Source organism: Anomaloglossus baeobatrachus, chromosome 6, assembly GCF_048569485.1.
Source record: "Anomaloglossus baeobatrachus isolate aAnoBae1 chromosome 6, aAnoBae1.hap1, whole genome shotgun sequence".
Taxonomy (NCBI): Eukaryota; Metazoa; Chordata; class Amphibia; order Anura; family Aromobatidae; genus Anomaloglossus; species Anomaloglossus baeobatrachus.
Window position 1 is genome coordinate 60082665 of NC_134358.1, and position 25703 is coordinate 60108367.

The following is a 25703-nucleotide window of genomic DNA, read 5'->3' on the forward strand; positions in this document are numbered from 1 at the left end:
TGGGGCCCACCTCAGTGATGTCGGGTCAACTGTAGGTTGATGTGACATCACGGGATCTCAGAAGTCACGGAACTCGGGGTCACGTGATGGGGATGAGAGGATCACAATAGCGCTGCTCAGAGGCACAATTAACTATACAAGGTATTTGAGAAAAGCCTTCTTTATGAGCTTTACATCGATGTATGGCCACTATGCTGTGTAGTGGACCTCCTCCTTAAGTATTTATTCTACTTTTTTTTATACTTTATATCCTGAAAACACCTTAATTTCTATATTTTTTTCCTGTATTTTTGTAAACAAAAGCTCTTTTTCAGTACACCAGAATACACAACTATAACTTGTTGTGGACTTATACTGAGATATTAAGTCACATGAAATGTCCATCTTAAGAGTACAAAAATATATTGGGATACTCTCTCTGAAGACGTATATGCGTTATGTTTCTACAGAGAGAAAAGTATATATACAGTATATAGGGACCTCGTCTTGTGATGTGACTTGCAACCTGGCATGGGTTTTTCTGATATGTCACACTAATGTATTGAACGTTTTTTTATGGAGTGCTGGCATCAAATTTCCAAAAAGTTACTGCGTGTTTCTGCAGGTCTATTTCTTAACAAAACTATGATGAATTCTCATATTAGTCTCTAACAGTCCCTGGAGAAAGTTAATGATATCTGCTTTCTTACATGTTGTATGTGTCTCAGCAGTAGTCAGAGGTTACAGCAATAATCATTGCTATGACAACAGCTATAGAAGTAATATGTCAGGCTTTAATACATCCCTTGACATTTTATAAAAATTGACCCTCCAACTCCTACAAAAGAAATGTATGGCAGGATGCAGGGCAATGACAGATGATGTGAGAGGTTAAAGAATCTGGACAACTGACGATTAGCTGATCTTCGAGATAGCGTCAATATAATCAGGGGTCGTCTGAATAACGCAACCCCCATAATGATGATATTTGAGGTTTTGTAAACACAAATCCTTAATATAGTTGTAAAATGTTGCAAAAATAAACCTTATGATTGTGAATCCATGCCTATAGCCCAGAAAAAAGTATTAAAAGGTGTTTACATCTCAAAAAACTACTGTAAAACTTTTATTAGGTGTTAAACAAAAATAGTGCCAATTTTCAAAAAATCACTTTCCATAGAAACAGTCCTGGAATGAAACATAAAATTGAAGATTTTTGTTATGGTTAAAAAGACAACACATTTTGGTCTTCAAGTCTAACATATATGAAATATAATAAATATACAGTATAATCATCCTGTTGGATTTTACCCAATGGTTCACTTTGTGTCACCTTTTTGCGTAAAAGAAGAATAGGTCAATTACATACAGTAAGATCATTGGATCCTAATTTTCGACATGCCCAATGATCAGCCGATTAAAGCTTCTGTGCCACAATGAAAGTGGTCCAGATCCATTCAACGTGATTTACTTGTGAATGTTATTGCAAGATCTTTCCTGTAACCTCATCAATTTCAGATTGGTGGGATTCCCACTACCGATAACCCCACTGATCAGCTGAGTGAAGTGAAGTGCACCGGAAATGACATAGTTCCAGACATTGTCTAGTGGCTGTAATTAGTACTATATGACCTCTCTCTTCTTCATTTTGATAAGCGTTTAGAATATTTACTCATATTTCCATTGTTTTCAAGGTTAGTGTTCCCTTTCATTTGCCCAATCTTGCCTTATATTTACATCAGTCCTTGCCATTGGTCCTTTAGTCTTATAATATTGGTAGAAACAGATCTATCTTAAAGACTAACTTATAGTCAGATCAGTAGAATTATCATTATGACTAAACTAATTTGAGAAGAATTGCAAGATATGTAAGGAGGGTTGATAGTTGACCAATCCATCAAAGTCAATGGCTTGTCACTCTCCCGAGTCTCCTGTGCTCGCTGCCTGGGGGTGACCCTTGATTCTGCTCGCTCCTTCAAGCCACACATCCAAACCATCTTCACCTCCTGCCGACTACAACTCAAAAATATTTCCTGGATTCATATATTCTTTTCCCATGAAGCTACAAGAACATTAGTGCATACCCTTATTATCTCCTGCCTACACTACTGCAACCCCCTACTCTGGGGCCTCCCTTCAAATGGTCTTACACCCCTTCAATCCATTTTAAACTATGCTGCTGGACTAATCCATCTGTCCCCTTGCTATTCCCCACCCTCTCCTCTCTGCCAATCCCTTCACTGGCTTCTCATTGCCCAACGACTCCAGTTCAAACCCTAACCATGACATACAAAGCCATCTACAACCTGTCTCCTCCATACATCTGTAACCTACTCTCCTGGTACTTACCTGCACATAATCTCTTCACAAGATCTCTTTCTCTACTCCCCTCGCATCTCTTTTTCCCACAATTGCATCCAAGATTTCATTTCATTTCGTTCATCCCCCAGCTTCTGGAACTTTTTGCCACAACATATCAGACTCTCACCTACATTGAAAAGCTTCAAAAGGAACCTGAAGACCCACCTCTTCCGCCAAGCCTACAACCTGTAGTAACCGTCAGTCCTCCATAGCACCGCACAACCATCTCCACCCTCACCTACTGTATCCTCACCTATCCCTTGTAGACAGAGAGCCCTCACGGGCAGGGTCCTCTCTCCGCCTTTGTATTGTTAATGATTATTGTACTTATCCCTATTATGTATACCCTTTTCACATGTAATGCACCATGGAATAAATGGCGCTATAATAATAAATAATAATAATAATAATAAATAATAAATGGTTGGCTATCATCAAGATCAGTAAACAATGACATTACTTTGAAATTGCCACTGATTATGGTGGCTGTGAACAGACCATGATGAATGTATGAACTTCTTTGGGTCCCAATGGATATGCATTCACCAAGAGCCACTTCTGTAGTTTGTGGATGAGAAGAAGCTGGAAGTATTATTATACCGGTTGAATTATTCTTGTACACCGCATTCAGCATTCCCTAATCTCTACTGTGACAACTAGTTGGTCGCTTGTGTTTGTAAAACTAAAATTCACCTGTGAATATAACTGTGTCATATACCCTGAATATCTCATCAAACATATTCTTAGACAGTTGCTCATGCATTGTCACACGCTAGTGAAGACATCTAGGTATGACATAGAGATGTACATTGCCTTTGACAGGTTGACGTTTTCCCAAATGAACTGCTGAAAATTGTAAGATGCTGCGGAATGGGGAAAATCCCATCCAGAATTCATGTGATTTACTCCAAATAAAACACAGCTAAAAGCTTTTCAAGAGTAGCATTTTTCCAAGTATTCCTCTGCAAAAAAGCATTATTTATCTTAAATGAAACTTAAGGCAATAAATTCAAATATAGTGGAACCTTGGATTAAGAGTAACTTGGTTTGAGAGCGTTTTGCAAGACAAGCAAAGCTTTTTAAAAATTTGTAACTTGGATTAAGAGCAATGATTTGCATTAAGAGCAAATACTCACCGTGTACCCTTCCGGATCTGTCCTTTCACCGAACTCTGACCCGCTGTGGAGGCAACTGTACATATGCACTGTATACTGTTTACTGTACACCATTGTACAGTATATGCTATATAGCATGTCTATCAATTTGCATTTGTGGATACGGTATTGTACTTTACTTGTGCTAGCCAGTGCAGCTCATTGCTTATGCTGTAATCTGCCTGTGCAGTTTTCCTACCCCACATTTGGCTTAGTTCTGCCCTTATTTTGGGGAGAATAAATTTGGGGTGTGTTTTTTTGTGTACTGTAGTAGAATAAATGTCATATTTATACATCATTTTTCTCTCTATAGTACCTCCCGCACACCAACAATTCTATTGTAAGCTAAAGTGCATTTTAATTTGTTTTTTTCTGTTCTGTACATTATTAGTGTACTCTAATAATTATATATGAATACAGTACATTATATTGTATTACTGTAATAAGTTTGTATAAATGCAGTAAATATTTTTGGGTCGTGGAACAAATTGTCTGTGTTTCAATTATTTCCTATGGGAAAATTTGCTTTGATATTAGAGTAACTTGGTTTAAGAGCGCAGTCCCGGAACCAATTAAGCTCGTAATCCAAGGTTTCACTGTATTTGTTTTCTCACAAGTCTGGAATATTCACAGAAATTTTATTTAAATTTTAAAACTTTGGCATATAGCCGTAGTGTGTGGTCCCAAAGACTTGTACATATAAAATAAGGTTTTTCTTGGTATATTACGGCACAAAAAACTTGTAATTCAACACCTAACTTGACTTTGGTCAATGGCTTGTGAAATATTAACTCATCTTTATCCCCTTAAAAAGCAACTTAACATTTGGACAGTTTTTCTCTCTCTTCATTAATTGCCTGCAGATCGGTGGAAGTCCATATCTCAAAACCCCTACAGAACTCAAAAAGCATTGTTAAGAAGAGTGCATCTCTGTAGTCAGGAGGGCACAACCCCTAATTGAGTACACACTAAATGGAGTACAGATTCAATAGAAGGCATATGATTTTCTTTTTAATTCTCTAGCTGTGCTACACTGGAGATCAAAATTAGAGAACAGTGTATGATCACTTGCTTTTTTCAGTAATTATGTAATCTACATTGATGAACATTTGAAGGGTTTTTTTTAAGGGGTGCACCCTGCGACTAGAAGAGTGTTTTACAAAACACCCAAAGTACATCACCATAAACCCTTTATTTTGACCAAAATATGATGATCATACAGTCATATGAAAAAGTACACCCCTATTAATGTTAACCTTTTTTCTTTATAACAATTTGGGTTTTTGCAACAGCTATTTCAGTTTCATATATCTAATAACTGATGGACTCAGTAATATTTCTGGATTGACATGAGGTTTATTGTACTAACAGAAAATGTGCAATCCGCATTTAAACAAAATTTGACCAGTGCAAAAGTATGGGCACCTCAACATAAAAGTGACATTAATATTTTGTAGATCCTCCTTTTGGAAAAATTACAGCCTATAGTCGCTTCCTGTAGCTTTTAATGATTTTCTGGATCCTGGATGAAGGTATGTTTGACCATTCCTGTTTACAAAACAATTCCAGTTCAGTTAAGTTTGATGGTCGCCGAGCATTCCACAGATTTTCAATGATATTCAGGTCTGGGGACTGGGATGGCCATTCCAGAACATTGTAATTGTTCCTCTGCATGAATGCCTGAGTAGATTTGGAGCTGTGTTTTGGATCATTGTCTTGCTGAAATATCCATCCCCTGCGTAACTTCAACTTCGTCACTGATTCTTGCACATTATTGTCAAGAATCTGCTGATACTGAGTTGAATCCATGCGACCCTCAACTTTAGTAAGATTCCCGGTGTCGGCATTGGCCACACAGCCCCAAAGCATGATGGAACCTCCACCAAATTCTGCTGTGGGTAGCAAGTTCTTTTCTTGGAATGCCGTGTTTTTTTGCCTCCATCAATAACGCCTTTTTGTATGACCAAACAACTCAATCTTTGTTTCATCAGTCCACATGACCTTCTTCCAAAATGTAACTGGCTTGTCCAAATGTGCTTTTGTATACCTCAGGCGACTTTGTTTCTGGCGTGCTTGCAGAAACGGCTTCTTTCACTTCACTCTTCCATATAGCTTCTCCTTGTGCAAAGTGCGCTGTATTGTTGACTGATGAACATTGACACCATCTGCAGCAAGATGATGCTGCAGGTCTTTGGAGGTGGTCTGTGGATTGTCCTTGACTGTTCTCACCATTCTTCTTCTCTGCCTTTCTGATATTTTTCTTGGCCTGCCACTTCTGGGCTTAACAAGAACTGTACCTGTGTTCTTCCATTTCCCTAATATGTTCCTCACAGTGGAAACTGACAGTTTAAATCTCTGAGACAACTTTTTGTATCCTTCCCCTGAACAACTATGTTGAATAATATTTGTTTTCAGATCATTTGAGAGTTGTTTTGAGGAGCCCATGATGCCACTCTTCATAGGAGATTCAAATAGGAGAACAACTTGCAAGTGGCCACCTTAAATACCTTTTCTTATGATTGGATACACCTGCCTATGAAGTTCAAAGCTCAGTGAGGTTACAAAACCAATTTAGTGCTTTAGTAAGTCAGTAAAAAGTAATTAGGAGTGTTCCAATCAAGAAATTGATAAGGGTGCCCATACTTTTGCACCAGTCAAATTTTGTTTAAATGTGGATTGCACATTTTCTGTTAGTACAATAAACCTCATTTCAATCCAGAAATATTACTGAGTCCATCAGTTATTAGATATATGAAACTGAAATAGCTGTTGCAAAAACCCAAATTGTTATAAAGAAAAAAGGTTAACATTAATAGGGGTGCCCAAACTTTTTCATATGACTGTAATTAGAGAACAGCAATGACTGTAGCACAGAGAAAGATTATAAGTAAATTTTCTGAAGATAACAACAGTCATTGATCAGTAGGACGTGTACCCGCCGTCGCTGTGAATGACTTCAGCACATCTGCAGCCACAGGTCATCACTAGTCTCTCACACTGCTCTGGTGTGATTTTGGTCCACTCTTCTTCCAGTCTTTTTCATAGTTCTTTAACTGTTGTGGGTTTCTTGACCACCACTTTGTCACCAAGGATTTTTCAGAGGTTTTCTATTGGGTTTAGATCAGGACTCTGGGCTGGTCATTTCATTGTTTCAATGTTTTCAGTTTCAGCTTTATCTATTTTGCTGTGTGACAGGGGCATTGTCCTGCATGGAAATTGCTGGCTGATTAAGTGATGAACGCAAGTAAGGATCCACATGTTTTTGAAGAAGGTTCTAATACACACTTGCATTCACTCTGCCATGTAGCTATATGAGAGGTCCAACTCCTGCTGTAGAAAACATTCCCCAAACCATGACACTTCCTCCATCACAGTTCACTGACTTCTTAACACACGTTGGGTTCAGCCTTACCCCAGTTTTTCAACGAACATCAGACCAAAATAAATTAGACTTTCTTTCATCACTAAAATGAACTGTGGACCACTTCTCTGTCCACATAATATACTGCTCACCAAAGGTGAGTCTAGCCTTTTAATTCTTTCTGCTAATGAGAGGTTTGATCACTGCAGATTGGGCTTTCAGTCCAAATGCTCTTAAACATTGTGACACTGTATGACGAGACATATCCTTACCCTGTTCAGTGCTGAACTGCAGAGCAATTCCATGTGCAGTGTTAAAATGATTACAAGGACTGAGCGGATCCGAACTGTAAAAGTCCGTATCCTCGTAGATTTAAAGATGCCCGGGTGCCGGACCCGGGATTCCGTGTGCACGATCCAGATCCGGCACTGGGGAAAACATTTGGAAAATAAAAAAAAAACAGCAATAAAACAGCGTTTCATACTTACCGAGACTCTGTGTCATGGCGGCACACTGCTTCCAGGTCGCGCATTCACTTCCTGTACTGTGCATCATATACACACAACTTCCTGTGTTTTCCCCACCCACTACCCATCCTCTTGTCTGTGATTGGTTGCAGGTAGACGTGCCCCCAACCTGTGACAGTATCTGCCTGCTGTGCAGTCATTGCGTCTCAGTCCTTATCTGCACAGCCAGCGGTTGTGCTCTATGGCCGCTGACTGTGTTATGTGGCAGAGCTGAAGTGGCGTGGGACCTCATGCGTATTATGCAGGACCTGCAGGGTGTTGGGGGTTAATAAGAGGTGAAGGAGGGTGTGTATTTTGTACGCTATTTCAAATAAGGGATTTTTCTCTGTGTCTCTGTTTATTTATTTTCATTTACAGGTTTGTGATGCAGGTATCTCATAGACGCCTGTGCTATCACTAACCTAGGGTTTAGTAGCAGCTGTGTGTTGCTATTAACCCCTTGTTACCCCAATTTCCACTGCACCAGGGCAATCGAGAAGAGCCGGTAAAGCACCGAGATTGTCACATATAATAGATGCGGCAATACCGAGCGGCTGCGGGCTGGAGATGAAAATTAGGGGGGACCGCACATCGTTTTTTTTTTTATTTAAATAATAAAGAAAAAAAAGCTGCATCACCAGCACAACTGTGCACACTTCTGAGAGGAACTTGCATGTGTTTCTGAAACACATGAACGTTCACCATACTGACCCGCAGACACTTGCATTGCTTTCCCCGCTCACCGGCTGTCCTGCTGCCTGTGATTGGTTGCAGTCAGCTGACACGCTGCCACTCAAGGTGGGGGCGCATCTAACTGCAACCAAATACATGCACCGGTGGGCGGGCAAAACAATGAATATTGAATTGTCGGGTCCGGAAGGGAAAAGTGTGACAGGAAGGAGTTTGCTGCCATGACAAAGCCTCGGGTGAGTATACCATGCGTGCTCCTACCCCCCTGTCTCCCCCACAAACATTTTTAATCTTTGGATTCTGGTCCCCATAGACTTATAAGGGCACCGGAATCTGGAGCATATCTGGATTATTTCTCTTGCTATGGTTGATAGGGTCACCCCTTTGGCCTTTATATGGACAACCTTAAGGCCTCTGCCACACTCACGTGCCTCTGGTACGTGTGTGCCTTTTTTTTCATGTACCGGAGACACGGGCCCACGTGGTCCTATGTATTGATATTGTTTTGGACACACGTAAGTATTCAGGAACGGAACGTGTGTCCGTTCCGTACTTACGTGGGCCCTTTTTGTAAAACCGCTGACATGTCCATGTTGCTCCGGCAGCACGGGTGTCACACGGCCCGCACCCGTACCACACGGATGTAGTGTGGATGCGGTTCCGTGTGACACGCGCTGGAGAAAGACACGTGTCAGTGTAAAAATAATAAAAACACATACCTCCACCATATCTGCAGTCGCTGCCGGGGTTGTCCCCTGCACCCGTCCCCCAGTGAATTTGAACAATGCATCTTCTTCACTGGGGGCCGGAAGCAGCATCAGCGGGGCATGGCTTTGGCCGGACGCTGTCATTCAGCACAACAGACAGCGCCGGATGATGCAGGTAAGGCGGGGCTTTCCTTTCTCCGTGTGTTATTACGTTTTGTCACGTAAGTGTGGCAGAGGCCTAAATATGTTTTCCCCTTTAAGTATACAACAATTGATGTTCAATTTGTCAGTCAATTTAGCCCCTTAACGACCCATGACGTACGGAATACGTCATGGATCATGTCACTATCATCGCCGCGGCCTGCCCCTAGGGGAATTAGTAAAATAAAAAAAAGTTAAAAAATAAAAAAAAAAAATAAAAAATCACCCCCATTTCGCCCCATTGAAAACTAAAGGGTAAAAAAAATTAAAAAATAAACACATATTTGGTATTGCCACGTTCAGAAATGCCCGATCTATCAAAATATAAAATAAATTAATCTGATTGGTGAACGGCGTAGCGGAAAAAAAATTCCAAACGCCAAAAGTACGTTTTTTGGTCACCGCAAGTTTTGCGCAAAATGCAATAACAGGCAATCAGCATTGGTGCAAAACTAATTCCATTACAAATGTCATATCAAGACAAAAAATAAGCCATCACCGAGCCATACATCCCGAAAAATTAGAACGCTACGGGTTTCGGAAAATGGCGCAAAACGTGAGCCACTTTTTTTGGACAAAATTGTGAATTTTTTTAACCTCTTAGATACAAGCAAACCTATACATGTTTGGTTTCTACAAACTTGCACCGACCTGAGGCATCACACCAACACATCAGTTTTACCATATAGTGAACATGGTGAATAAAATATCTCATAAACTATTGTGCAATCATACTTTTTTTTAAGTTTTTCAACACTTGGAATTTTTTTGCTTTTTCCAGTGCAATATATTGTAAAACTTATAGTTTCCTTTAAAACTAAAACTTGTCCCGCAAAAAACAAGCCCTCATATGTCAAGATTGACAGAAAAATAAAAAAGGTACGGCTCTCGAAAGAAGGGGAGCAAAAAAACCCCCCAGAAAAACGGAAAACGCCTGGGCGCTGAAGGGGTTAGAAAAAGACATTTTTAAACTTTCCCAGGAAGTGGTTGGATATTGGAGGGAAAGTGACTGAGCTTACAGAAAGGAAATATGCACAAAGTAATTGATTTTGTCAGAATTAAATAATCAATTTAATACCATAATTAGAAGAAATTGCAATTTTTTTGTGTTTCTGAAACCGGTGTTTTTATAAGACCAACCCTCTCATAAATCAAAAATCTAAAGAAAAGATTTAATTGTCCTGAAAGAAGAAAGTTAATTTAGTCATTTAAAATAATGTTCCCTATAATAAAAAATAAAAGAAGTGAAAATGTGATAGATCGGCAGCTTTCCTCACATTGACATTAAAGTGAATGTTATTGAATTCTAGTTCCATACACGATTGAATGATAATATAATGTGGAGGTATTAAATCAAACCTCGTCACATTTACTAATATTTCATTGTCTAAAGTAAAATTTTGCAAAACCTTTTCAAACATTTATTTTTTGCCTTTAATGTCTCCAAAGAGTAAAATCATGGACCAAGTCAGATGCATAGGGCATGAGGATAATAGTGTGGTGAGAGCAGATGAGGTCCCGGATGAATTTGCGGCGTGACTCAAGGAGGCTCCAGGAAAGCCCAGATGTCTGACATACAGCAGCCAGCTAAAAAGCAAGCACAATACACTTTGCACCTGGCATATGTATTGCTTTTACATTTAACCAAATCCATTTCTGGCTCATATTTCCTTTATATTCTCATTTGAGGTTGGCTTGTTGAAGGTTCAGCCACAATGTTCTTCATTGGTCTAAAGGGTGCTTTACACGCTGCGACATCGCTACCGATATATCGTCGGGGTCACGTCGATAGTGACGCACATCCGGCGCCAGTAGCGACATCGCAGCGTGTGACACCAAGGAGCGACGATCAACGAGTGCAAAATCGCTAAAAAATGGGAATCGTTGACACGTCGCTCCTTTCCTTAATATCGCTGCTGCTACAGGTACGATGTTGTTCATCGTTCCTGCGGCATCACACATCGCTATGTTTGACACTGCAGGAACGACGAACATCTCCTTACCTGCCTCCACCGGCAATGAGGAAGGAAGGAGGTGGGCGGTATGTTACGTCCCGCTCATCTCCGCCCTTCCGCTTCTTTTGGCCAGCCGCTTAGTGACGCCGCAGTGACTTCGCTATGACGCCGAACGCATCTCCCCCTTGAGGGAGGGATTGTTTGGTGGTCACAGCGACATCGCTGTCAAGGTATGTGCATGTGACGCTGCCGTAGCGATAATGTTCGCTATGGCAGAGATTACCAAATGTCGCACGAGCGACGGGGGCGGGTGCTATCGCGCTCAACATCGCAAGCGATGTGAAATGTGTAAAGCACCCTTATCATACCTTCTTTGAAACAATTACCTAACTCTTGTACTCAAGTTATTAGAAAAGTACATAAGCATTATCTGATACTTAATATATAATAAAAATATGGATACTTTTGAAGGTTAGGTTTTCTGCTGTTCTGGTATCTCAGGGGCTCTGCAAAGGATGTCTTCGATTTAATCTTGGCTATCTTCTACATAAAATTGACTTGAAATTATTTAGCATCTGTTACTGTTTTGCTCCTGGTGGTAAAAAATTATTTTTCTTCCTATATACTACAAATTACAAGCTGTTCTCACATTCCCTAATAGCTCAAGGTTGATTATCAAGGTAAAGGTCACTGGTTTAAATCAAGGAGCAGCCATGAAGAAGATTTCCCAATAAAAAAGGAAAAGTATCATGCAGCTCACCGATAGTGGTGTCTCGGCTAAGAAAGTTGCCAAACTGCATCAAGTGAGTGCCATTAAAGTTGGAGAAATATCAAATATAGTCTAACCATCCATACAAAAGCCAATAGATGAACATGGAGGCAAAATATCGGAGTCAAAAATTTGCTCATCACAAGGCATAAGAGTTTGACATGGCCGTGGAGGTAGCTCATATGCTTTGCAATAGTGAGATCATAGACATCCAAGCAAAAACCATTTGATGGCTCGAGTTTGCAAAAAAGGAAAAAAATTGGACAGTAGAAGATTGGAAACAAGAGTGATGAAAAGAAAGTCAATAGACTGTGGTCTGATGGGTGCAAATGAATGGGGAGGAGACAAGGAAAAACAAAACTAGCAGATCGAGAAATTTAAGGAACTGTAATGTTTGGTGGAGGAAACCTGATGATATGGGGGTGTTTCACAGACAAAGGTATTAAATACTCGACCAGGATCGATGGTGGTCTCAATGTTGAGATATATGTGAGTATCCAACAAGACAAATTGCTTTGTACTTGTTGGATAACGACCTGTTGGATAACTTGTTGGATAATGGTGCGAAGCACATGTTGAGATTGGCAAATAAATGGTTCAATAATAATGAAGAGCTGCTGGATTTTCCTTCACAGTCCCCAAATCTCAACACAATTGAACACATGAGGATAAAGTTGAAGAAAAAGCTGTAAAGATACCCACGTGAGTCGACAGTATGTACCAATACTGGGAGTGTAAAGAAGAGACCTGGGATCAGATTTAGGTCAAGACATGCTTGAGTCTGATCGGGTGCATGCCCGGAAGGATTTAGGCAGTGTGGAAAGCCAAAGGTAGATTTACAAAATACTGCCAAAATAATATGAAAATTTAAGTTTTTAAGAGCAAAACAGTAGCAATGCACTTACATAACAACAAGATTCTGCAAAACTAATCATATGCTAAGTAGTTGCAAGTCAAATTAATGTATGAGATGGCCAAGATGTTTGGCTACAAAATGAATGTAATATCATGTTCAAAACTAGTGGATGATGAGATATGGAACCTTTAAAGTCAAAAGTTAATCACATTGTTACTCTTTTGCCTCTCAGTGTATATCAAAACAGCAGTTTCTTTCCACATATTGGGTATTTACGGATTTGGAAGAAATTGTGTAAATAATTGTTGTTCAATTTTCTCATTTTCCACCTTGTAAAACCAAACAATTGGAGCTACATCATCATTTTAGTTGAAATAAAATATTGTGTTTTTTTGCTTTTTTTTAAAGATTCAGAATAAAAGAAATAAAACAATACTTACCTCCACTGATCCCATACCACTGTCATGTAGATTCTCTCCAGGTCAACCACTAGTCTTAGCTTTTTGGTCCTGCCCAACACTCAAACAAAATACTAGTGATTGGCAGTTGTGCATTTCTTGCATTTCCAGTGTTTTGAGACCGGACCAAGAAATAGACAGCAGTAGGAAAATCTGGGGGTCGGAATGAGACTGTTAGGTGATCAGTGGAGTCGAATACTATTTATTGTTATTTATATTGTTATTTGTATTATTATTCAATATTGAAATTAGGGTGTTTTCTAAAACTAATACATTTATTGGATTGGCAACCCTTTCATTGGTGGAATCAGGTTTCCTTCCAGGTATTATCACTGTGATCCTCCACTCATTGTTTCATACCAAGGTTGTTCATTATTCTAGTAGAGGACATAAGTGTGCTTTACATGCTGCAATATCGCTAACGATATATCGTTGCGGTCACGGTGTTTGTGACGCACATCCGGCGTCGTTAGCGACATCGCAGCGTGTGACAGCTAGGAGCGACGATCAACGATCGCAAAAATGGCAAAAATCGTTGATGATTGACACGTCGCTCCTTTTCATAATATCGTTGGTGGTGCATGCCGCTGGTTGTTCGTCGTTCCTGCGGTACCACTCATCGCTATGTGTGACACCGCAGGAACGACGAACATCTCCTTACCTGTGTCAACCGGCAATGAGGAAGGAAGGAGGTGGGTGGCATGTTCCGGCCGCTCATCTCCTCCCCTCCTCTGCTATTGGGCAGTCTCTTAGTGACGCCGCTGTAATGCCGAACAAACCTCCCCCTTAAAGGAGAGATTGTTCGGTGTCTCCAGTGATGTCGCTAAGCATGTATGTGTGTGTGACGCTGCCATAGCGATATTGTTCGCTACGGCAGCGATCACCCCCATGACGAAACAGCGACATGGGTGGATGCTATCACGCATGACATCGCTAGCTATCGCTAGCAATGTCACAGCGTGTAAAGCATCCTTTGTTCTAGCTTTAAAGTAAATTGCAATGGAATCAGCAATGGAGGATTTTCTGATACGAATTTGAACACTGCTACATTAATATCCATAGCGATTAAGGTTGGTTAAGGTGTTTCCAATTAATTCTGAGGGAAAAAATAAACTTTTGCTCCAAATTAAGTAAACCCTTTAGCCACCTGTCCCCCAAAATATGTCCCTGTTAGATTAATCATCCATTAGAAATCAATGGCAGTTATAAATAATGTTGCCTAGAATGATTCACTTCTTCGTGGTGAGAATAAGTAAGAAACTTTTTTTAACAACTTTCTGCATCTTCAACTTTAAATAAAAGTTCCTTTATTATTTTGCAGTGTTATAAAGAACTGAGAGATAATGTTTTAACTTATTAATATGCAAATTTTGTCTTTAGTATAAAAAAATCCCTGATTTTCAAGCTGTGAAATTTTATGCAAATAGAAGTCATGGTGCGCTCCAGCTGAGATATTTTGTGTATTAACACTTTGTGTTGGTAGATACATTTATATATATCGTCATTGTAGAAACAAAAGGACAAATCTATAAAAAAAAAAAAACGTTTTTAGATTTCTCTTCTTTAGCGTAAAAGAGTTTGGTGAATGTTTAGCTCTCTAGTCTTGATACCCTAGACCAGTATGTGTATAATTTTAAAATGGTCTCTTCTTTGGGAATCTTTTTATTTTGGACAAAATGGTCTTAGGATTCTCCCCGGCTGAGGTTTACTTCCATCAACTGTAATTTTTGGGGGTGTAAGATAATCGAGATAGGATTTACATGCAAGGGTGACCACCGAGAAGAGTAAAAATGGTGTAGTCACAGTTTGTAATGTTAAACACAATTTGCCCAAAAGACAACTAGAGGCACCATAACTAAGGATCATTAAAAATTAACTTTTATTATTACCCAAATTAAATGACAAAATTTAAAATGGCATATAGGATGAAGGATTAAATCATCTTTAAGGAAGTGAAACAATCGGCCGTGGACCGAAGCTCACTATAAAGTGGACCAGCATCCTATTATATTGTATACTGTATATCAATTTCACCATACACTGCCTATTTAAAACCATTCAGCTAACAGCCTCCCCAACATGTTTCACCATAACTAGCTTCATCAGGGGGATGAGGCTATAGTTTGTAATGCTTTCTCAAAGGGTCAAACCTTAATGGTTATACAGTACGTGTCATATTCTTGATGGCCGCAGAAAAAGAGTTTACAGATGTATTAGTTACACTAAAATGCCACTTTAGTAATGCCAAACTTCTTTTCTTAAAGAGGTGTTTAGAATATGGTGGTTTTAGCACAGTTCTAGTCTGTCGCTCAATCATTCTGTGGTTGGGTAATAATTCCTGGCTGTAACCATGATATGAAGCTCAGCAATGTAGGGTGTAAGTCTCCTACATGACCTACTCCTTACACTCAAGACTCTCTGATGTCTATTGTGCTGCATTTGGTTTCCTCACAAGACAACAGGAACAAGAACCTGCTCCTGTTTCTTTATCTAAACCCAACACTTGAACCCATCTACTTGACTCTTCATTGTTATTGTTAAAATATCTTGATTATGTAATTAGCTGTCCTGCAACTGCAACTCCAGCTGGGGTTTATAATAAATTATTGAAGACTTACAAACATCCAAAGATGTGTAATATGTTATGTAGGTGTGACATTGCAAGGTCTGAAAAAAGTCATAAATTTGCTAAATTCTGTCCGGAGAGGTTTATACAATGCGAGCCTTTATGTGGCAGTACAGTGGTTGTGATGTGGATCACAGACTGTGAAAGGATTTTCTAGTAAGTTTTCAGCCAAATCAAATGGAAAAGAAGGCGACACCAAGCACAACAGGGTCTTATTCAGCAGAAAAATTGGTCTAGGTGAGGGTTATAAGAATCACTCATCTTTTGGGCTTGTTTAACCCACAAATGAAAAATCAAGATATGACAACTGCTGTAATACCTTCAGCTTTGGAGATACCGCCGTGTAGAACAAGTAGTAGGAGGATAGGAGTAGAAGATTGCGTTACTGATGCTAGATTTAAGAAATCTGGAAGGCATAGCATAGCGTTGGACTATGTAGTTTATTTTCAATGCGTTTCGAAGTTGAATCAACTTTGTCATCAGTAGAACCACAATATGGAGTAGGATATAAAAAAAACAACTTCTTCATCAGGAGATGCACAATAAAGAATAATATATTGATAACGTTGAAACAACTTCTTCATCTGGAGAACCACCATCTACTATATTGTAGTTCTTGTGATGAAGAATTTGTTTCAACTTCAAAATGCGTTGAGAATAAACTCCATGGTCCAGTCCTATACTGCATCTTTCGGATTTCTTGAATCTAGCATCAGCAGCACAGAATTATTCCTATCTTTCTACCACTTGTTCAGCTAAATTAAAGCAAAAGTGAAGGAGAACACATGTAAGCTAAAGTTTAGCCATCAGTCTTAAAATTTGGGAAAATCTCTACTTCTATAACACATGCTGAAGTTTTGTTCTGCTCCTTTTCAGACTACATTGAATTGTAACACCAAAGTGTATTCTATACAAATTAATTTTTATTTCATGATGATTTTTATTTTTTTTAATGACTTTAAAGTAGTAAGGATACTAACAAAAAGTTTTCTTTGTGTCTTATACTGATACTAACACCAGTATGCTCTGAAACAAATAATGTGTACATAGAAGGGTTTAGAACTGTTTTTCTCTCCGATACATAGCTGATATTACTTCTTATGTGTGTCTTCTTATTTCTGTTCTTAGCATACCAGTTGCAGAGCTGTCCTGATCCTCGGCCATTTCGCAATGGCTTTGTAATTGGGAGTGATTTCACTGTTGGACACACTATATCTTTTGAGTGTTACGCTGGTTATTCTTTGATTGGAGAATCTGCCCTCACATGTCTGCATGGAGTGAGCCGTAACTGGAATCATCCGATACCTCGCTGTGACGGTATAGTATTCATGTCTCGCTCACTATTTTGCATGATGACGGACTATAGAGCTAATTGACAGACCCCCTTCTTCTAACAACCCTAAAACTGAATACAACAGGAGCCAACACTTATTGCACATAGCACTTATCTGCCATATTAGTCTAGAAACTGTTATCCCCCAATTATCAGCCTCCACCTCATGAAATGAAAGAAAAAAAAAATTACACCTGTTTTGTCTACAAGATTTCTATGTAATGTAGGCACATGCACTTTATATGAGACATAGTTTTACATGTAGGAGTAATTTATTCTTTAGGCTCATTCTGCCTCTGTCTATGCATATGATTGTCAATTTTGACAGCTATATACTTGCATTTCCCCTTTCTCCTTGTTGTATACTCATGCAGCATTTTTTGTCCTCTTTTACATACTGTGTTATAATGTTTTGTGTATTTGATATATGAATAACTTTGTCTTGCATTATTTACTCCTTGTTCTTCAGTTTTTGATAAGATTTCTACAAGACGTCTACAAAAACTCAAGAGTAGAGATAAGTAATTCCGTTGAGGCTCAGTTTGCCGGCGGCAAATGAGCCTAGCTCCACAGGCTTGAGCTTGACCCGAACCCCAGATCAAGTCACTGATTGGCATTTTGAGTCTCCGCCCACATACAACCAGTCACAAGCAGATCACTTCCGGGGGAGGGAGGGCAGGCTTTTTCAAGCTTTGTTTTTATATTGTACACTACATGTGATCACTCTGTTGTTACCCCCAGTGTGTGCGTTCAAGCCCTGAAAGCAGCTCGTACAGGGCTGAGCACCGGGCGTCCCTGAGCACAGCCTTGCTTGCATGAGTTTTGTTTGCGCTTAAGGCACAAAACCTCAAACCTAAACTTCGATTTATAAATTTGGTGTTCGGTTCAAAAACCGAACCTCAGGTTCGCTCATCTCTACTCAAGAGGACTATCAAACATTGTGAGAGCTTTTCTTTTGTCCATTTTTTAAGAGTTCTTTCTAGTTTTGGTGTTCCATTATAGGACAATATTAAAAGGCACATATCCAAGTGTTGGGCATATAAAAAATTAATAATCAATTATAGACTTTTGCATTTCAGCCTTAAAAATTGTATTTCTGCATTAAAAGATGTTTAAAGTGAAGTGGTAACTTGGTGATCCACCTTCAAATCTGGTAGAATATATATTTCAGTGTGTATAGACAAGTTTTTAATTTAGTAATAAAAATTGAAAGGTTAAAGTCAACATACTCAACCTCCTGACAGCTTTCACAATTTGGCTGTGCATAAAGAGAAAAGGTGGAAAGCTGTAAGTCAGCAGGAGTGGGGTTATCTTGCAGCTAGTGATCAGCATGGACTCCTGAGCATATGTAAATCACTGAGTGGACTCCAGGCTTGGCTCTTGATGGACCTATTAAATTGTAATTTCATGTGGACTAGATCATATTCATTAGCTTTTAACAGAGTGTCCATTACTACTATATACCAACCTTCGATAGCGAATGTGTTGAAAATTCCCTTTTAATTTTAATAGGAAGCAAAGTAGGAGGTAGCTTGAAGGACTGCAGCCTTTTACTTCCTACCTGTTAATACAGGGCCAGGTAGATAAAGATACATGGGAGGCAAAGTAGGAGGTAACTTGAAGGACATCAGCCCTTTCTCTCCTCCCTGTTGACACAGGACCAGGTAGATAAAGATACAATAAGAGGCAAAGTAGGAGGTAACTTGAAGGACATCAGCCCTTTACTTCGTCCCTGTTGACACAGGATCAGGTAGATAAAGATACAATAAGAGGCAAAGTAGAAGGTAACTTGAAGGACATCAGCCCTCTACTTCCTCCCTGTTGACACGGGATCAGGTAGATAAAGATACAATAAGAGGCAAAGTAGGAGGTAACTTGAAGGATATCAGCCCTCTACTTCCTCCCTGTTGACACAGGACCAGGTAGATAAAGATACAATAAGAGGCAAAGTAGGAGGTAACTTGAAGGAGGTCAGCCCTTTACTTCCTCCCTGTTGATACAGGATCATGTAGATAAAGATACAATAAGAGACAAAGTAGGAGGTGGCTTGAAGGACTGCAGCCCTTTACTTCCTCCCTGCTGACAGAGGACCAGATAGATAAAGATAATTAAAGATACTAGAGATTCTTACTTAAACAGGGAAATGCAAATTATACAGGGAATTTATCAGAAGGGGGAATTTTAATAGCCTTTTTTCTGCATTGTCTCAATTAGCACAAAATTTATGAAAGTTGCAGGTGATATTTGATATACATTTAATGTATTTTTTGAAAGGGTGTTTAAAACTGCAAAATGTGGCACTTTGTGCACAAAAATGATGCAAAGCAATTGTAAAAACTTTGCTAAATCCCTCCCTTATATGTCTGAATGAATGTAGTCTGGTGATTACAGCAGCCTCTGCACTGGTATAAGCAATGATTAATGGAATGTGAAATGTGAGTGAGCAGACCTATACAAACAGTGACTGGGCTGCACCTCTAGTATAACATAATGGACAATGAATATTGTACTAAGAAAAAACGCTCTGCAACACAAATGACAGTGAAAGACTTTACAGACACTAACAACATAAATTTATCTAGTTTTTAATTCAATCTTTTGTAAAATTGTAGGTTAGACACCAGAATCTCTTATCCTTTAAGGTTTGCGTACCGTTTTTACGAATACCTCATTTCAGTTAGTTGCTTTTTTCGTACCCTGTCATTTACGTTTCTCAGAATAAAACAAAAACTCTATTTCCAGAGCTGTAGTACTTCTTTTTTTGCCTGCAGCTTAGCAACTTGGATGACTCAAGTACATGTGCTTGAAAAGCTCTTTTGCATGTCTCTCATGAAGCCCCACAGACTTAAGCGTTTACAGCAGGTCCTTACCATTCTTGTTTGTTGAACTCTTTTGCAGCCCTCTGTGGAGGAAATATAACCGCAATGAATGGTACTATTTACTCCCCTGGATATCCAGATGAGTACCCAAATTTCCAAGACTGCCTGTGGCTGGTGAAGGTTTCTCCAGGAAATGGGATATACATCAACTTCACAGTCCTTCAGACGGAACCCATTTATGACTTCATCACTGTATGGTAAGAAGTCTTTTTACTAGCGGGAATGGCCATTTACTTTGCAACAAAACTGCGCTATATGGTTTTTGTAAATATCATTGCTGCAGTAATTATTCATTTTAACTTTGCTACATGTATACTATGAAAAATCAATGAGTTGCCTTCTTCTGTTTGTTGGATCATAAATATTTTTATTTTTTTCACAATTTCAAATGTTCTATTTCCCACACCAAATGCATAGGGGTTGCTGAAATACAACTCCAGGATGTTCTATGTGATTGGGTGCTCTATTGTTTTGCATTTTCAGGCATTTTGGCAGAAGAGACTGTATTTATCCTCAATTGCTGTCACGGTTCTCCCTCTGCTATAGTAGTTTAGTGACAGGTTTTAGGACTGAGTCTTACTTTCTCCTGTGAGACTCTGCAATTTAACCTATTTTCTACCAATGTCCTTTTTTTGGGACGCCTAATCTTTTGCTTAAAATTCATTAAATTAAATTAAATAATCATTAATTCATTCATTTAATTCATTCATTAAATTCATTAATTTTGCTTACATTTCATTTTCATTTTTAATTTTAATTTTTTTTTCATTAAAAATCTGTCATTTAATAACAAAAAAATGAAAATTTCTAATTTGGCAAGTAATGGGTTAAACATTTGGCAGTTGTAGGGTTAATGGCAGAATTTCTTGTCAGCAAGCAGGCCAATTACCATCCCAGTTGTTTCCGGTTTGGGACCACTCCCAGGCCCTTTATATACCCTCTGCTATCACCAGAGGGTATCGGTTATTTTTGATTTATTAGGATTCTAGTCTTGGAGGAGGAAGGAGCTGCTGATCTCCACTCTTGGAGTTGCTGGTGTGGCTGCTGTCATGGTGGTGACTTCAGCAGTCTGTGGTGGTGTTTCCCCCTGTTTGTCGTCCTTTACTGGTGTGTTGTTTCAGTGCAGCGGTGCAGATAGCGTTTGCCACCTACCCACTTCCTAGCCAAAGACCATTGTAGGGTCATCTCAGGGCTTCAGGTTCCAGCTCGGCGACAGGTGAGGAACATGTATAGGAATTGGCTACAGGATACAGCGACAGGTAAGGTGAGGAGGTGCCCTTCTTCCTTTTCACTAGCGTTGGTGCTCACCATTGTAAGTGACCCCAGAGTTCCCCTTGTTTGTCGTGGTGATATCCCTATTTTGTTCTGTGTTTATCCTCACACCAGACGTAACCTAGCCTGTGCATGATAATTGCTTTACTGAAAAATATCTAGCTTTTGTTACATACAGTGGGTACAGAAAGTATTCATACTGCTTTAAATTTTTCACTCTTTGTTTCATTGCAGCCATTTGGTAAATTCAAAAAAGTTCATTTATTTTCTTATTAATGTACACTCTGCACCCCATCCCCCATCTTGTCAGAAAAAAACCAGAAAAGTAGAAGTTTTTGCAAATGTATTAAACAAGAAAAACTGAAATCTCATATGGTCATAAGTATTCAGAGCCTTTCCTCAGACACTCATATATAAGTCATATGCTGTCTATTTCCTTGTGATCCTCCTTGAGATGGTTCTACTCCTTCATTAGAGTCCAGATGTGTTTAATTAAACTGATAGGACTATGATTTTGAAAGGGACACACCTGTCTATATAAGACTTCACAGTGCATGTAATACCAAATGAGAATCATGAGGTCAAAGGAACTGCCCAAGGAGCTCAGAGACATAATTGTGGCAAGGTACAGATCTGGCCAAGGTTACAAAAGAATTTTTGCAGTACTCCTGGTTCCTAAGAGCAAAGTGGCCTCCATAATCCATAAATGGAAGACGTTTGGAACCACCAGAATTCTTCCTAGACCTGACCATTCAGCCAAACTGAGCAATCGAGGGAGAAGAGCCTTAGTGATCCACACGTCACCCTCTGCCCTGCCAAGTTGAGCACTGCTGCTTGACCGTTGTTTTACTATTCTTCTACCTGACGTTTCTTCTCCTATTCTAAAATTTCTGGTACTAGTCTGGCATCCTGACTATTTTTTGCCAGTCAGCTCTACCAGTCAGCATCCTACTCAGTGAAATCAATCAATAGGACCCAGTATAAATTCAACATCTCTCTATAGGGGTTAAATGGTGAAAGCCATAGTAGTCTTTGGCAACTAGTAGTGAAAAACCTGTCCATAAAGTCCTAGTAAGAACTGACATGCACTGAATTACCATTAAAACTACTACTAGCAAACACTTAATGCAACATTAAAGTGACATCCATAGGGATAACAACCATGTCGTTTTTAGTTGTAACAATCAGGCAATTATTGGATGTCAGTTGACAATTGATGGAACTTAATTGATTTATCAAAATTAAATCATAAGTATATTAATACAATAATATTTGGGATAGCTTTTTCCCTTTGCTTTCATAGTGCTATTATATTCCTGAAGGTTTAAAAAAATTTTTTAATGAGCTTTAGTTTATCTCTCACTCTTAATTACACAGATATTGGCCAATTTAATTTCAAGCCAAGTAAACTATAAATATAATTTTCAAGTGTTAAAGTCAACCATGCCTTATGAAGAAATTAGTCCCGAAAACTTGTGATTTGCTACCATTTGTTTGGTTAGCCATTAAAAGGTGTCAAGCACTGGTGACTCTCAAATTTTATCTACTGGCTAATACGGTACAAAGATATTTCATTTCTGTGAAGTAAACCACTGAATTCCCACCAATGCCTCCCATATTCTTTAGATGAAAGCCTGGATAACACGTTGATCACAAAGGCCGACAATCAGATATGTTTGGGTTCGCCCAACAGAAAATGTACAGGTAGAGAAGGATCAGCCAGTTGGAGCTTTATAGAGAACCAATCTCTAGGATTTTCCTATATAACCTAAAGCCAGGGTTATACTGGCACTATCAAGCTTATTCTTTATATACCATTAGTTGTCAGCTAGGATGCATAGGTTTTGAAATCCAAGCAAGTAAAGTTTGTAAAAGTACAGCTTTTTGATTGGCAGCAGCTAATAGATAGGGTGAGTTTTGATAGTGGTTCCCGCCCCCGTCTGTTGTCCCTCCCATCTTTTATTTATGCTAATAATGGTTGTTGCTAAATCAAAAAGGCTAGAAGGACCATGCAGATGTCATTCTCATGTGACCAGAAGGGGCAGGACCTCAGCCAACAGAAAAATAATTTGCTTTCTGGTATCAGCTATGTTGGCTGAGGCCCTGCCCCTTCTGGTCACATGGGTATGACATTAGCACAGGTCCTTCTAGCCACTTTGATTTAGCCATAACCATTAGTAAAGTGCTTCTATAATAGTACTAGCATAAATAAAAGGTAGGGGGAGTGTTGCGGTTCGGGGTTCTGTTGTTCCTCGAACTGGTCCGGTCCAGTCATGTCATTGACTCCCACATTGGGGTCGGTCAAGTCCGAAGCGCCACCTCGCCATTGCTTGAGGCATCAGTTGGCTAGAGTTTTGTACCATCCTGAGCCTTAGGCGGGCTTTGCACACTACAACATCGCAGGTGCGATGTCGGTGGGGTCAAATTGAAAATGACGTACTTCCGGCATCGCATGCAACATCGTAGTGTGTAAAGGTTCGATGATACGATTAACCAGCGCAAAAGCGTCGTAATCATATCATCGGTGCAGAGTCGGCGTAATCCATAATTACGCTGATGCGATGGTCCGATGTTGTTCCTCGCTACTGCGGCAGCACACATCGCTGTGTGTGAAGTCACAGGAGCAAGGAACATCTCCTACCGGCGTCACCGCGCTTCCGTAGGATATGCGAAAGGAAGGAGATGGGCGGGATGTTTACATCCCGCTCATCTCCGCCCCTACGCTCCTATTGGCCGCCTGCCGTGTGACGTCGCAGTGACGACGCCACCCGACCCGCCCCCTTAATAAGGAGGCGGGTTGCCGGCCAGAGCAACGTCGCAGGGCGGGTGAGTCCATGTGAAGCTGCCGTAGCGATAATGTTCACTACGGCAGCTATCACAAGGATATCGCAGCTGCGACGGGGGCGGGGACTATCGCGCTCGGCATCGCAGCATCGGCTTGCAATGTCGCAGTGTACAAAGACCGCCTTAGTGCTCATGCAATCATACTGAGCATGTGGGTGATGTCATCAATGACAAGGCGGCCACTGATTGGTCATCATCACATCAGCAATGACGTGGCAGCCTCTGTATGGCTGTAGCCAATGCCATTATCACATGCCATGTGGTCTGGGCTATGGAGGTGGCTATAAAAGGTCTGTAGCTCTGCCCATTGGCGTGCACATGTCATTCTGTATGCTGACAGCTAAGGCAGCTAACCTATCTGTGAGAGTGTGTGGGTTCCAGCGCCATCTACCTGCAGTGCTTGTGGCAGGCATTTATATAAAAGGACAGTGACTACTTCAGGGTTAGGCAACGGTGCTGGGTATTCGTATTCGTGCACATCCGTACTTCGATATGGTGAGTGTCAACCATTGTCCTACCAGTTCTCCGGTCTCCAGTACCACTAGCTGCATATTCTCCCGGCCTTATGTGTCCCGTACACACGTGACCGGTGGTCTGCAGTGTTTGTGACAGACGTGTGTGTGTGTGTGTGTATAAGTCGCTGTGTACCTGGCGACATCAACTGGGTAGTCAATTCGGTCTGATGTGCCTCTTCGCACGTGACTAATACCTGTTTACGGTCAATCGTGCCCCGTACGCATGTGACCGGTTCCAGATTTATGTCCCTGGTGTCCCAGTGAGTGTAACTGGGTCACCTGTTGGTCTGACGTGTCTCTACACACGTGACCAGCACACGTGTACCTGTGAAGTTAAAAGGTACACACTACATGTTGGGGTGTGACCTTAACATCCCCTTTGTACCTATTTCAGTTCTCTTGTGTTGCTGTGTGCGTCTACCAGTCCTGTTGTGGCCTTATCATCTGCCCAGCGGACTTTGGGTGACGATTGGTTCATATTATTTTATACCTAATCATCCCCTCCGTAACAGGGAGGAACAACAGGCAGGGGGGCGGAAATCGCTGTCAAACCCCCCATCTATTAGCTGCTCGGCAGCTGCTGCTGATCAAAAAGCTGTACATTTCACAAACTTTACTTTCTTGTGTTTCAAAAACTATACATCCGATCCCACAACTAAAGGTATGTATGTAATCAGCATGATAGTGCCAGTATAGCACTGGCTTTAGGTTATATACAAAAAAAATTTGGTGATTGGTGCGCTTTCACTCCTAGTTTTTAGGGCAGATATGTTATGCAAGACAAACAAACAAGACTCTGCATAAAAGTGTTGTTTTTATCTAAACATTTGGAATCTCTCTTTAAATATACAAGTAAACTACATTTTATAACAACCTTCCAAATTAGCATTAAATCTCATTAACAGAAAAAGGAAATGTTGTAAACCGCTCTGGTTGCTTACTGCTAGACTGTCTGTGGCTCATGTTGGAGCATGTATCATATGTTTTGCAGATTTCCATCTATTTCAGATGTTATTTATCAGCAAATAAATGTTTATGTCAGAGCTTAGATGTCTGATCTAAGATTTCGCACTCCCCGGACAGTAGAAAAACTACAGATACAGGCAATATGCAGCAGGTTTATCTCCATACAGCTTACAGATATTCCGCAATATCTTAGTCATTGCCTCTTTGAGGGTGATACATGAGCTTCCTTTCTTCCCTATCAATTCCTCCAATCTAACAACATTTACGGTCT

The 25703-nt window shown here is 40.0% G+C and overlaps 1 protein-coding gene across 7 annotated transcripts in view; it reads left to right on the forward strand.

Annotated features, from left to right (window-relative positions):
• Nucleotides 1-25703, forward strand: part of CSMD3 (CUB and Sushi multiple domains 3) — a 2007504-nt gene that overhangs the window by 1635933 nt on the left and 345868 nt on the right. For all 7 annotated transcript variants that reach the window (XM_075352941.1, XM_075352934.1, XM_075352935.1 and 4 more), the window contains 2 exons: nucleotides 16752-16940; nucleotides 19855-20032. In XM_075352941.1, coding sequence (XP_075209056.1) covers nucleotides 16752-16940; nucleotides 19855-20032 — 367 coding nt within the window. The remainder of the gene's footprint in view (nucleotides 1-16751; nucleotides 16941-19854; nucleotides 20033-25703) is intronic.